The 15,117-nt window shown below is 42.8% G+C and overlaps 1 protein-coding gene across 1 annotated transcript; it reads right to left on the minus strand.

Moving 5' to 3' along the window:
* Positions 1-3,057: 3,057 nt before the first annotated feature.
* On the minus strand, positions 3,058-3,306 carry LOC116640584 (60S ribosomal protein L27-like). Its single transcript, XM_032417670.1, has one exon. The coding sequence runs from the start codon at positions 3,304-3,306 to the stop codon at positions 3,058-3,060; it is 249 nt and encodes an 82-aa protein (XP_032273561.1).
* Positions 3,307-15,117: the final 11,811 nt, after the last annotated feature.

The following is a 15,117-nucleotide window of genomic DNA, read 5'->3' on the forward strand; positions in this document are numbered from 1 at the left end:
GTGGCTCTGCAATCATCGGGAAGCCAGAATTCTGCCCGGGTAGGAGAGTATCACGGTCATGAGCACAGGTCCTAGTGCCAGACTGCCCAGGTTTAAATTATGGGTCTGCCACTTATGAGCAGCTGTGTGACCCTGGGCATGCTACTTAATTTCTTCGTGCTTGAGTTTCACCATCTGTAAAATGGGGCATAATACAGCACCCGAGGGAAGGAGCATAATGTTCCCCCAAAGATGTGCGTGCCCTAATCCCTAGGAATTGTGAATGTTATCTCATATGGCAAAGAAGACTTTGCGGAAGTGATTCAGCGAAGATCCTTGAGAGGGGGATATTATCCTGGACTGCTCCAGTGGGCCCGATGTAATCACAAGGGTCCTTAGAAGAAGGAGGCAGGAGGGGTGCCTGGGTGGCTCGGTCGATTAAGCAATTAAGCGTCTGATTCTTGGTTTCAGCTCAGGTCATGATCTCAGGGTCGTGAGATTGAGCCTGGCATTGGGCTCCTTGCTCAGTGCAGAGTCTGCTTGAGATTTTCTGTCTCTCCCTCTCCATCTGCCCCTCCCCCTGCTCACGTGTTCTCTAAATTAAATAAATAAATAAATAAATAAATAAATAAATAAATAAAATCTCTAAAAAAAAAAAAGAGGCCGGAACTCAAAATAGTAATCAGAGATGTGATGATGGAAGTGAGAGACTGTAGTGACATGGGAAAGGGACCATGAGCCAAGGAATGCAGGTGCCACTGGAAGCTGAAAATACAAGGAAATAAATTCTCTCCTGAGTCTCCAGAAAGAAACAGTCTAGCCGACACATTGATTTTAAACTTCTGAGCTCCAGAACTGTAAGAGAATACATTTGTGTCCTTCCGAGACGCTGAGTTTCTGGTATTTTGTTATAGCTGTCATAGGAAACGAATACACATCCTTGTTAGGTTAAAGGAGCTCATATATGCAAAGCACTTAGAGAATTGCCCGACACAGAGTTAACATATATATGTAAGTGTTAGCTATTATTGTTTATGGTAAAACTCTTGGCCTGGGTCAGAGATGGCCAAGCACGCCCGTATTCCAGCTCGTGGAGAGGCACGCCCGTTCTGTTTGCATCCAGTTGGCCTGAATGGGGTCACCTGATGCCATGTGGCTGCGAGGGAGCCTGGGGAATAGACTGTTTCTCTGGGTAGCCACGTGCCCAGTGAAATGCAAGGGTTCTAGGAATAAGGGAAGGAGGGCAGGTGGGTACTGAGCTAACAATGTCTGGTACCATGCCCAACTATGAAAGATGAGAAGTTTGGCAAAGGTACCATGCCTCCGGAATTTGGTTAGATACCCATTTTCAGCTCTTCTTTCTTGTGCCATCTAATTTTGACTCCTGCTGTGCAAGATGAGACATCCTTTATCACACTTGCCCTCCCTCCTCCTAAATCTTCTTGCTAAACCACTACATATGAATCTAGTTCTGTATCCAGAGTGAAAGTGTTCTGGTTTTGTGTGTTGTCCGTCTCTGAATTTCAAAAATTGAAAATCAATAGTGTTTTTTAAAAATATTATGATTATGTAAACATTAGTCTCTGAAGAGCTAACTAGCATCCAGGGACCCGTAGAGAAGGAACTATGGGGCGCCTGGGTGGCCCAGTCGTTAAGCGTCTGCCTTCGGCTCAGGTCGTGGTCCCAGAGTCCTGGGATCGAGCCCCGCATTGGGCTCCCTGCTCCGTGGGAGGCCTGCTTCTCCCTCTCCCACTCCCCCTGCTTGTGTTCCCTCTCTCGCTGTGTGTCTCTCTGTCAAATAAATAAATAAAATCTTTAAAAAAAAAAAAAAAGAGAAGGAACTATAGTCTTATGATTTAAATGCTGCCTGAAGGGAAATGCTCCAAGCTGCAAGTTCAAATGTATTTTCCCACGCTCCCTCAATATTCGAAGTCATGTTATATTTTAATTCCCTTCATATTTGGACCATGACTTTCTTATACGAGTTTTTGTTCTCCTGGAGTTTCTAATTGCTTTTCTCCCTTTTCTTCTTGAGAAAAGAAACATATGCCTTTTTAATCAGGTCATTAAAATCTCCCAGCTTCTTAATTACATTATTTGTTGAATGAAGCCCATTTTCTTCTTGAAGACACTTTTCTCCAAACCCTCTGACTTCCTGTTCTAATTTCGACTGATGGCTTTATGGACCTCTGGTATTTCTACTCATTACACTTGTGGGTCAGTTCTACTGCTGGGTGAATCTGGTCTCTCTTTCTTGGGGTTTGTCTCTGTTTTCCTGGAGTATATCTTCAAATAACATTTTTAAAGGGGGTGCATGGAAGGAAAGCCTTCCGAATCTTTGCATGTCTGAAAATGTTTTTAATTTGTCCTTACTCTTCCTGAGTGGGAAGATCAATCCGCAGGCTTCATTTTAGGGCATGCGGAAAGGGGGCAGACAGGCAAGAGGGCACCCAGGTTCCCACCCTGGGCCAACATAAGGAGAGATTTACTCTAGACACCAACGCTCTGAGTAGGAATTCTGGTCCTTTTGAAAAAGATCACTGAATTTCTTTAGAAAGTGGTTCTCTCTTACTTTTTTTTTTAATTAGAGAAGGGGAGGGGCAGAGGGAAAGGGAGAGAGAGAATCCCAAGCAGGCTCCACGCCCAGCACAGAGCATGACGTCGGCCTCAATCTCACAACCTTGAGATCATGACCTTGAGATCGTGACCTGAGCCGAAATCATGAGTCAGATGTTTAACTGACTAAGCCACCCAGGTGCCCCCTCTCACTTTTTAATCTCTCCCTTCTCTGTATGTTCCTAATGTGTAGTGGATTTTTTTGCAGGGGATTGTTAGTGGCCAGTGCTGGCTTGTTATTCATTAAACAGGCCTTTCCTTGAATTATTTCCTAACTTTGGTTAGTCTCATACCACCATCTCAATTTTTGCCATATCTTCTTACTACCTGTGTTAATATTTACTTTTTTTTTTTTTGTATTTTTAATGACTGAAACAAAATAGATCTAAAACCGCAGCTTCTGGAAGAATCATTTGTTCTCACCAGTTGGTACCTCTCTTCGAACTTGACCTTGGCCTCTTGTCAGGTCTTGCCTTTAAGAGCAGGGTCTCTGAAGACATCCTTATTGATGACAGTTTTGTCCAAGGGGATGTCCACAGAGTACCTTGTGGGCATGAAGTGACTGTGGTTATAAACTTTCACAAAAGACTTGATCTTTGACCTCCTGATGGTTTTCTTCTTGCCCATGGCAGCTGTCACTTTGTGGGGACAGCGGTCAATTCCAGCCACCAGAGCATGGCTGTAGGGATGGTCTGAGGTGTTATCATCCATGTTCTTTACGATGACCGGGAGTAGGGTCTGGCCAGGACCAGCACCACCTTCCCGGGTTTCATGAACTTGCCCACCTCAAACCTACAGCAGAAAGAATATTTACTTATGGTATTATTTTTATTTAAATTGACTATGCTAGTCCTACACCATCGCTAGCAAACTGCAAGTTTGATGTTATAGTTGTATCTCTTGTTGTTTGTAATTATACAGTTATATTTTCTAATCTATAGACATCATTCTTAAGATAACAGAGGCTTATTTATTTGCCACCAAATAGCATCCACAGCAATGGTGCTTGCGCCATACTTTGCAAAATATTTCTCTAGTTAATTACTGTGTTGATTACTGGCCAATCAATTGCCTGAGCTTTCTGCCACTTTGGGCTTCCAAGGAGGTCTCCTTTCAATAGTCCCTCTCCTCCTTGGCCTGATTCTGATATGCTGGGAATAAAGTAAAACAGTAATTATTATTGATGATGTAAAGTGAAGACTGCAAAGGCCTTGGCTTAGGGTGGGAGCTGCGGGACCTTCTAATTGAACCTCCCTCACTGCCTGCAGGAGCAGATGGTCGGGCCCTCCTCTCACAGGGAGCGGCTCACAGTCTCAGTCCTGCCTCTCCCATCCACTCGGGGTGGCGCGTGGTTATAACAATCAAGTACCTTGGGGCATCTGGGTGGCTCAGATGGTTAAGCGTCTGCCTTCAGCTTGGGTCATGATCCCAGGGTCCTGAAATCGAGCCCCACGTCCGGCTCTTTGCTCAGCGGGGAGCCTGCTTCTCCCTCTCCCTCTGCTTCTCCCCTGCTCATGCTCTCTCTCTCTGTATCTCTGTGTCTCGAATGAATAAATAAAATCTTTAAAAAAAAAACAATCAAGTACCTTGGGCTCAGGTACGTATTCAGAGAGCAAGCAGTCCATATCTTATCCAAATTGCTCCAAAAAGTAGAAAAAGAGGGACAACTACCCATTGCATTTTCTGCGGCTAGTAGAACCTTAATATTCAATTTAGACAAGGAAGTTTGAGACAAGATCTTAGGTCAAGGACACCTGGGTGGCTCAGTCGGTTAAGTGTCTGTCTTCAGCTCAGGTCATGATTCCAGGGTCCTGGGATCGAGTCCTGCATTGGGCTCCCTGATCAGTGGGGAGTCTGTTCCTCCCTCTCCCTCTGTCTGCTGTTCCCCCTGCTTGTGCTCGTGCTCTCTCTCTCTCTCTGTCAAATAAATAAATAAAATCTTAAAAAAAAAAAGAAGATCTTAGGTCAATCTCAATTATGAACATAGATTCAAACATCCTAAATAGAAAGCTACCAAACTAAATACAGCAACATATTTAAAAATGCATAATGACCAAGTTGGATTTATTCCATAAATGCAAGAATATTTCAACATTAGAAAATTATTGTTTTAAGTGTCGGCGCCTGGGTGGCTCAGTCAGTTAAGTGTCAGACTCTTGGTTTCTGCTCAGGTCATGATCTCAGGGTGATGAGGTCAAGCCCAGCGTGGGGCACTCAGTGTGGAGTCTGCTTGAGATTCTTTCCCCTTCTCCCTCTCCCTCCCCCTCTGTTCCTCTCCACTCACCCGTGTTCTCTCGATCTCAAATAAATAAATAAATAAAATCTTTTTTAAAAAAAGAAAATTATTATTATTTTTAAATATTTGTTTATTTTAGAGAAAGAGAAAGCAAGCAGGGGGGGAGGGGCAGAGGAAGAGGGAGACAGAGAATCTCAAGCAGACTCTATGCTGAGCACAGAGCCTGACGTGAGGCTCAATGCAGGGCTGATCCCCCGACCCTGAGAGCATGACCCCAGCAGAAACCAACAGCTGGACCAGCTGTCCAGGTGCCCTTATTATTATTATTTTTTAAAGATGTTATTTATTTATTTGAGAGAAAGAGAGCATGAGAGAGGGGAGGATCAGAGGGAGAAGCAGACTCCCTGCTGAGCAGGGAGCCCGATGTGGGACTCAATCCTGGGACTCCAGGATCATGACCTGAGCCAAAGGCAGTCGCTTAACCAACTGAGCCACCCAGGCGCCCTTCTTATTTTAAGTCTCAACATTAACAGATTAAAAGACACAAAAATCCTATGATCACATAAAACAGATGGAGAAAGTGCATTTGATAAAATTAAGCAGTTTATAAAAATTCTTGGCAAACTAGGACTAGGAGGGAACTTCCTTAATGTGATACTTTGGTAAAGGGTATCTTTCTAGAACCTGCAGTAAAAGTACCACTTAATGATGAAAACTTAAAAGAATTTACTTTAAAGTGAGAAACCTAAAAAGGATATTCACTATCTCTATTTCTGTTCAAAGCTACCCTGGATTCCTTGCCTGTGCAATAAGGGAAACAAAAGGAAATAAATGGTACAAACTTTTGGAAAGGAAGAAAGAAAATGGTCATCATATATTTGTAGATCATGTGATTGTCTACCTAGAAAATCAAAGAGATTCTACAAGCAAGCTGTTAAAATTATTGAGAGAATTCATGTTGAGAGACAATTTTCCATGGGTCAGTTGCATTTCTGGATGCTTTGCAAACAGAGACTCTAACTGACCTTTTGTTTGGGACTATCTTTTTTTTGGCGGGGGCGGGGGGATGGAGACAATCTCTTCAAGGATGTTTATATCAACCATCTTCAGAACATAGAGTAATTATCTCCCTCCGGAACAGAAAGCAGATTTGCTTATTGTCCAGTGTATTGAAGATAATGTCTTCCTCTGCAGCAAAGAGCTCAGTGTTCTTCAGTGAATATGCAAACCTGTTGATTGCATGTGCAGCACCCCTGTGGGACTTGGGGAGCCAGAGGAGTTGCTGGCCCAAACATGAGGCACATGCTTCTTGCTGAGCCATGAGCAATGATGTCCTTTGTCTCTGACCCAGAAGTCTCGTGTCTTCTGCAGCATCCCTGATACTGTGGTAGCTAAGAGTCTGACTGGGGTAAAATCCCAGACCCTTTACATTCTCGATGGTTCAGCCATCTCACTTTTAAATACCAACGACAGACAACACGTGCTATTTATAAAAGGCACAAAAACCCTTAAGTGCCCAAGAATAAATCTAAGAGATGTGCAAGATGTTTATAGAGAAAATTAGAAGGCTTGATTGATGGTCATTCAAGAGACACAGAGAAATAGAGAGGTATAACCTGCTTGTAGAAGGAGGGACTTGACTGTAAAGACATGAATTCTCCCCAAATTAATCTATAAATTTATTTCAATGTCAAAGGGTTAAATAAAGGGGCACCTGGCTGGCTCAGTCGTTGAGTGTCTGCCTTTGGCTCAGGTCATGATCCCAGGGTCACAGGATCGATCGAGCCCCGCATCGGGCTCCCTGCTCGGCAGGAAGCCTGCTTCTCCCTCTCCCACTCCCCCTGCTTGTGTTCCCTCTCTCGCTGAGTCTCTCTCTGTCAAATAAATAAAATCTTTAAAAAAAAAAAAGGTTAAATAAAGTGTTTTTTAAATTAATATTTTTGGAAACATTATCCTAAAGTCATATGAAGGAACAGCCAAGGGTAGCCAAGCAACCTTGAAGAAAATGAACACAGTGAGGAGAATCATCCTTCAGATGTCAGGACTTATCCAACTAAAGTAATTGAGACAGGGAGATATTGGCAGAGGGATGTACAAATAAATAAATGGGGCAGAATGGAGAGCTCAGAGACAGAGGTATGCAGACTGGAGGTTCAACGTAAGTCAGAAGGGGCATTTAAACCAGTTCCTTTATTTTAATCTTTATTTTTTATAAGTAGGCTCCACATCCAGCATGGAGCCCAACACAGGGCTCAAACTCATGGCCCTGAGATCAAGATCTGAGCTGACATCAAGAGTTGGATGCTTAACCAACTGAGTCACCCAGGCGCCCCTAAACCAGTTCCTTTTATGGGGCATCTGGCTGGCTCAGTCAGTAGAGCATACAACTCTTGATCTGAGGGTCATGAGTTCAAGTCCCATGTTGGGTGTAGAGATTACTTAAAAAAAAAAAAGTTAAACCAGTTCCTTCCAATAAATGGTGGTGTGAAAATTGGTTTTCCATGTGGAGAAAAGAGAATTGCACTCCTATATCTCTCTGATCACCAAAGTCAGTGCAGAGGGATACTACATATGAAAAAGAAAACTTTGAAATAAAAACCTTTTCTAGACCTCATGATTGAAGATTTCTTAACCAAGTTTAAGAAGCATAAACAATAAAGAAAATACTGATAGATTTGACCACATTAAAATTCCAAAGTATTGTATAACAAAAATATGATAAACAAAACCCAGGCCACAAGGCTGGGAGAAGATACACATATAATGAACACAATAGACAAAGCATTAGTATCCAGGCTTCATCACGAAGTTCTACAGATCTACAGATTACAAACAACTCAACAGAAAAACATGTATAAGATATAAATAAGTAAACAATACAAATATATGTGAAATGATGTTTAACCTTACTTGTAATTATTGGAATGCCAATTAAAACAACAACAAGATAGAATTTCAGACCTCAAGTTGGTAACACAAACAACATTTCCAGTCCGACTATATTAAGTGTTGAGGAATATGTGAAACAATGGGCCCTCTTGTAAATGCTAAAGAGAGTTTTAATTATAACCACTTTGAAAAGCAATCTGACAAAATCTAGTAAAGTCCAGCATGTGCGTACTCTCCAACCTAGCAATTCAATTCTGGAAATAAATCCCAGCTCTTGACAAGTACAAGAATGTTCATTACAACACCATGTAGAGTGGAAAATTGGAAACAACAGAATAATGTACAAGCCAATCTTGTTAGAGCTACAAAGTAGACAGTTAAGATGAACGCACTGGAGAGATATATATTGATTGATAGGCTGCCCCTAACATTTATGAGGCCCAGGGCGAGGGTAATCTGGCGGCTGAGGACCCTCTTCTATTCTCTTCCCACTCTGGCTCCATCCCACACAGTGAGGAACCTCACGCACACATGCTTGTGGACTCTTCAGTCTATTTGTCCCAACTCTGTCCACGAACCCCACCCCCCCACAACTGTCACCCTGGCCAGCCCTTAGAATTAGGGTGGGTTTGGCTGCGTGGTCACCTCAGGAAGAAAACTCTAGGGAAATTACTGCCCTGGCCTTGGAAAGAGGCTCTGGGCCTTGGGGGCAGAGGAAATCCAGGATTCAGGGTTTAGAAGAAGGAGAGAAGGATTGTGGGTGGGTCTTGACTCCTTAACCCATGGAGGAGGGCCGGGGGCGGGGGGGGGGGGGGGGGGGGGGCCCCCCCCCCCCGGGGGGGGGGGGGGGGGGGGGGGGGGGGGGGGGGTCCAGGGTCCCAGCTGCCCGAGTCTAAGAGAGGTGCTGTGTGTTAACACGGACGACCCTCATGATATTGCACAGAAAAGGCAGAGAGACGTGCAGCATATGATGCATCAGATGAAGATTTAAAACAGGCAAAACAGTACTGTCGACCGCTCAAGGATATGCACAAAAGGAGCAAAGTTATAAAAGCTTGCATGGGGGCGCCAGGGTGGCTCAGTCGGTTAAGCGTCTGCCTTGGGCTCAGGTCATGATGCCAGGGGCCTGGGATCGAGTCCCGCGTCGGGCTCCCCGCTCCGCGGGAAACCTGCTTCTCCGTCTCCCTGCCGCTCCTCCAGCTTGTGCAAGCTCTTTCTCTCTGTCAAATAAATAAATAGAATCTTTAAAACAAACAAAAACCTTAAAAAAAAACAACAACAACAAACAAAATCGTGAGCCGAACACCGAGCTAGGAGGGGTACACATTTCAAGCGGGCATTACCTCAGGCACATGTGGGTTCAGCACCACAACCAGGAGCTGATGCGGCCAGAGCAGGATGGGGAAACCACCGAGGTTCCTCCTTTGCACGGGGACCTTGCAAGGGAGTTCAAATGGTTTCAGGGCCGCCGCTCTCCCCAGCTCTTAGATACAGTAATCTCAAAATTAAAAAAAAATTTTTTTAAATCACCTCTAACAGACCTACATTAAAAGAACTTCCAAAGATGCACTTTGGAATGCAGAAAAATGATCAAAGAAGACCACTGAGAGATGAAGGAATGTTGAGAAAGAGCTGTGATAACTATGTAGGGAAGTCTAAACAAACATATGGCATTTTGAGCATGAAAGCAAATTTGTGGACTGAGAAAAGGACAGACAGAAATGAACGTTGGAAGGGGCAGGTGGAAGGGATGGATATCAGGGTTAGTGTTCCGAGGTGCTCGTACCGTTTGGCAGGACGGTGGGGATACTGAATATAAGCCGGGCTAAGGGTGCAAGGTGAAGTTTAAGGGAGCCACTCAAAGAATAGGAAGAGGATCAATGACTTCCAAACCAGCAGACAGAAAAAGTGGAATAAGAAAACAAACACCTGGGTGGCTCAGTTCGTTAAGCGCCTGCCTTCGGCTCAGGTCATAATCTCGGGGTCCTGGGATCGAGTCCCCCATCAGGCTCCCTGCTCAGCGGGGAGCCTGCTTCTCCCTCTCCCTCTGCCCCTCCCCCTGCTCATGCTCTCTCTCTCTCTCTGTCTCACTTGCTCTAAGTAAATAAATAAATATATATTTATATAAAATTAAAAAAAACAGTCTACTTTTAAAAAGGCAAGGAAGGAAAACGCAATGTAGAGCAAAGGTGAGACAAACAGAAAGCAAAAGGTAATGTGGTAGATACAAGCTATATTTTAGTAGTAATAATAAATTGACAATACACAGTTCTAAGTGGGATAGTTTAAAACACCTCTCTTTATTACTGAGTGCTGTTTCTAATCAGAAAAAAATTAGGAAAGGCATGGAAGGTTTGAACAGCACAGTAAACAAGCTCAACTTACTGACATAAAGAGAAGCCAATGCCCAGCACTCATTCTTCCCAAGCACACGTGGGCCATTTAACAAACACTGAGCCACATTCTAGGCCATAAAGCAAGTCTTACACACCAGTCCCACACACCATTATCTCTGACCAAAATGCTTTTAAGAATTGATAACAAGAAACTATTCCATCATGTTTGGAAATGTAAAAACACACTTCTGGAGACAACCCAAATGTTCATCAGCAGTCGAATGCATGAATAAGTTGTAGTATAAGTTCATACAATGGGATGCTACACCCCAAAACACATCATACACAAGCACATACACACAGCTATTGTAACAGGCGATGACACGGAGGAAGCTCACAGACGGAATGTTGAGTGAAAGAAGCCAGAAAGAGTAAATACTCCATAATTCTATTTGCATGAAACTTAAAAGCAGACAAAATTGGGGCGCCTGGGTGGCTCAGTCGTTAAGCGTCTGCCTTTGGCTCAGGTCTTGATCTCAGAGGCCTGGGATGGAGCCCCGCATCGCATCGGGCTCCCTGCTCAGCGGGGAGTGAGGTTCTCCCTCTGCCTCTCCCCCCAGCTCATGCTCACTCTCTCACTCGCTTGCTCTCTCTCTCTCAAATAAATAAATGAAATCTTTAAAAAAAATTTTTTTAAAAGCAGACAAAATTAATCTACAATGACAAAAGTCAGAATAGTGGTTTTCTCTGGGACAATGGGGGTGATGACTGACAGGGACGCTGAAAAAGTCTATACCTTAAATTAAAAAGAACCAGAGAATAAACCTGATGAAAGCAGGACAAAGAAATGATGAAGATGAGAGCAAAACTTAATAAAACAGAAAACAAAGATACAACTGAGAGGATTAATGAAGCCAAAAGTGAGTTCTTTGAAAAGATTAATAAAACAGTAAAACCTCCGAGGTTGATCTATATATGTATAAAAGGAAAGGCACAAATAAGTAAATACTAAGAATAAAAAGGATATGATCACTACAGATCCAGGAGAGATTTAAAAGAACAATCTGAACAACTATTTCTTTAGTATTATGTTTTATTTCTCATTTCCATTCCTTAAGTCAGTTTTGATTACTTATATTTTGTAGATATTTACCCACTGCATCTTCATTTTCCAATTTATTTGTACAAAGTTTTTCTTATGGTGAAAAAAAATCTTTCTCTAGCTAACTCCCTCTTTTCATTATTTATTTGGGCCTTTTCTCTTTTTTCTTAATCAGTCCTTCTACAAATATATCTTTTTATTAGTCATTTGCTTTATCGATCATCTGTGTTGGTTCTTTGTTTTCTGTTTTATTGATTTTTTTCTCTTATCTTTATTATTTCCTGCTACTGGGGGACGGCATTATTATGTTGTCTTTCTCTCGCGTCCTAAATTGAATGCTCAAGTCACTAATGTGCAGTCTTTATTAAGGCGCAATCTTTAATATAGGCATTTAAAAGGATGCACATCCCCTCAAAGATTGTTTTAGCTGCACTGAAATTTCAAAATGTAATTCTTTCGTTGTCAGCCAGTTCTTATATTTTGTATTTTTCTTTGTCCCATTAAGTATTTGGAGATTTGATTTTAATTTTTTTCTTAATTTTTTAATTTTTTAAAAAGATTTTTATTTATTTATTTGACAGAGAGAGAGAGAGGAAGCACAAGCAGGGGGAGTGGCAGGCAGAGGCAGAGGGAGAAGCAGGCTCCCCGCTGAGCAAGGAGCCCGATGCGGGGCTCGATCCTAGGACCCTGGGATCATGACCTGAGCCAAAGGCAGACACTTAGCAACTGAGCCACCCAGGCGCCTTTCAAACATAAGTTTACCTTTTTGTTACCGTTTTCTCATTTCAGTGGATTATGGTCGTAGAAAATGGTCTATGTGACATCAGTTCACTCCTTGGCAGACTTGCTTCATGACCTAGTATGGGAACAATTTCTGTAAATGTTCTCACACTGGATGAAAAGAATGCCAATTTTTCTGTTTGATCAAGCTTCTTAATTGTGTTATTCAAATATTCTACATATTTACTAATCTTATGGCCACTTGATTTAGTAACTATGGAGAAAGGAAAGATAAGATCCTCAGGAGGATTATGGATCCATCCATGTCTCTTTGAAATTGCCTCAAGTTTCACTTCCTATCAGGAGTCATCAAACTATGTGGTCTGTGAACCAAATTTGGCCCACTCCTTGTTTTTATAAATAAAGTTTTATTGGGCGCCTGGGTGGCTCAGTTGGTTAAGCGACTGCCTTCGGCTCAGGTCATGATCCTGGAGTCCCGGGATCGAGTCCCGCATCGGGCTCCCTGCTCGGCAGGGAGTCTGCTTCTCCCTCTGACCCTCCTCCCTCTCATGCTCTCTGTCTCTCATTCTCTCTCTCAAATAAATAAATAAAATCTTTAAAAAAAAAAAAAAAAAAAAAAGTTTTATTGGAATGCAGCCATGTTCATTTGTTTATGCATTCTCTGTGACTTTTTTCTTGCTACAATGGCAAAGTTGAGTAGTTGAACAGAGGCTGGATGGCCTACAATGTCTAAAATATTTACAATCTGTCCTTTTATAGGAGAAGTTTGCTGACTCTGCTTTATATATTTTTATTTTTTAAATTTTATTTAGATCTTATTTACTTATTTGAGAGAGAGAGAGCACAGAAGGAAAGGGAGAAGCAGACTCTCTGCTGAGCAGAGAGCCTGACGCGGGGCTTGATCCCAGGACCCTGGGATCATAACCTGAGCTGAAGGCAGATGCTTAACTGACTGAGCCACCCAGGTGCCCCAGACTCTGCTTTATATAATCTGTGGGCTAGGCTGTTAGGTTCAAAGAAGTTCAGAAAAATATCTCCCTGGTAACATTTTTCTTGTTAATCATTATGTAAGGACCCTCTTATCCATAATGATGCCTTTTGACTTAAAGTCCATTTCGTCTGCTATTTATAAAGCTACACCAGCTCCCTTTGGCTTGGTATTTGCCTGCTGTGCCTATTAGAAATGCTTTTAGTTGCAAGTAACAAAACCCAACTACAGAGCCTGAAATAAATTGGGCTATGTTTTCTTTAAGTAACAAAAATCCCGAAGTCAGGCCATTGTTGGCATTATCTTAGCTGCTTCATGATGCCATCAGGTACCCAGGCTTGCTCGGTGTCTCCTCTCCATCAGCATTAGCCTGCGGGCCTTGGTGCTCACGGTTATGTCAAGATTGCAAAAAGGGCTGCTGCATGTTGAGGCATTGTGTCCATGCACCAGGCAGAAGGAGAAAGGAAAAAAGCACTTCCCAGATTTCCCTTTACATCCCAGTTTCCAGAACAGGGGCACATGAGCATCTTTTCCCTAATCACCGAACGAAGAGAAAAGAGGTTCTACAATTGGCTTCAACCAAATCGTGATTCATCCTCTGCGGCTCGTACTTTGACATCACGAGAAAATTAACTGGGGCTGGGGGACAGACACTCCTCCTGGACCAACAGATTTCTGCCTAGTCCCTGAAAAGAACTGGGCATCCTCAGTAGCGAAGTGCAAAAGGTTTCAGGCACTTTGTTGGTCAGACAATGGATGGTGTCTTTTTTCATATCTTTGCTTTCAGTATTTCCATAGCTCTGTTTTAGATATGTCTCTCATGAACAGCAAGCATACAGCTCGATTATGGGTTTTCTTTCCCTCTGATAATCTAGCAACTGGTGAAACCAGTTCATTTACATTTGTTGTGATTACCGGCTTTTAAAATTTTATTTCTAAATCCTCTTTTGTGTTTTCCATTTACCACGTGTATCATTACCCCCAAACTGAGCATTTCAAAACAACAAACATTTATTATCTCACCTCATTTCTTAGGGTCAGGAATCTGGGAACCACGTAGCCAGGCGATTCTGGCTCAGGGTGTCTGGGAGGGTGCAGTCAAGCTGTCGGCTGGGCTATAGCCATCTGAAGGGTCTGTTGAGGATCTGCTTCCAAGTTCATTCCCATGGCTAGGGGCAGGAGGCTTCAGTTCCTCGCCCCTTGAACTTCTCCATGCTTGTGACATGGCTTGTGATATGGCCTCCCTTGAGTGAGCGATCCAAGAGATAACACACACACACAGAGCAACCAAAAATGAAAGCCATGGGTCTTTTCTATTAGGGCTGCCAGAGTTAGCCAATAAAAATACAGGATGCCCAGTTAAATTTAAACTTCAGATACTATTTCAATATTTGCACAGGATATATTTATACTAAAAAATTATTCATTGCTTATTCAAAATTTAAATTTAACTGGTCTTCCTGAATTTTATCTGGCAGCCCTATTTATAACCTGATCTTGGAAGCAAAACTGGCTACGTAATTTGTGGGGTCCCTTATTAAAAAATTATTAGGGGAGCATCTGGGTGGCTCAGTCGTTAAGCATCTGCCTTCTGCTCAGGTCATGATCCTGGGGTCCTGGGATTGAGCCCTGCATCGGGCTCCCTGCTCGGCAGGAAGCCTGCTTCTCCCTCTCCCCTACTAGTGTTCCCTCTCTCGCTGTGTCTCTCTCTGTCAAATAAATAAATAAAATCTTTAAAAAAAATAAAATAAAATAAAAAATGATTAGGAATTTCAAGTCAGCAAGAGCAGAGCACTAATCCAAGCATGGAGCCCTTCTGGGGACAGTGCCCTTTGTGAAAGCATGGGTTGTACTCCCAGAAAGCCAGCCCTGCTTGGAAGTGACATACCATCACTTCTGCCATATTCTATGGCACAGGAACAAGTCACTGAGTCCCACCCACACATTATGGGAGGAGACTTCACATGGGCATAGGTCCCAGAAGGCAGGGGTCACTGAGACCATCTTGGAAACTGGCAGCCACACCAAGTTTCTCCTTTGCTTCTTTTATTTATCACTTCCTGCCTGAAGGTAGACGGGTTGGACTGTCTTCAGTCCCTTTGTTTCCTCTCTGCGGGTTTAGAATACATTCTATTTCTGTTCTTTCATTAGTCATGCTCAGATTTTTAACATGCACACTTCAACTTAACAAAGTCTAACGTTAATCAATATCCTCCTCTAGAAAAATCAA

The sequence above is a fragment of the Phoca vitulina genome, unplaced genomic scaffold (assembly GCF_004348235.1).
Source record: "Phoca vitulina isolate PV1807 unplaced genomic scaffold, GSC_HSeal_1.0 scaffold2, whole genome shotgun sequence".
Taxonomy (NCBI): domain Eukaryota; kingdom Metazoa; phylum Chordata; class Mammalia; order Carnivora; family Phocidae; genus Phoca; species Phoca vitulina.

Bases quoted from the DNA above. Each gene is read 5' to 3' on its own strand.
- LOC116640584 (XM_032417670.1), bottom strand. From the start codon at position 3,306: ATGGATGATAACACCTCAGACCATCCCTACAGCCATGCTCTGGTGGCT.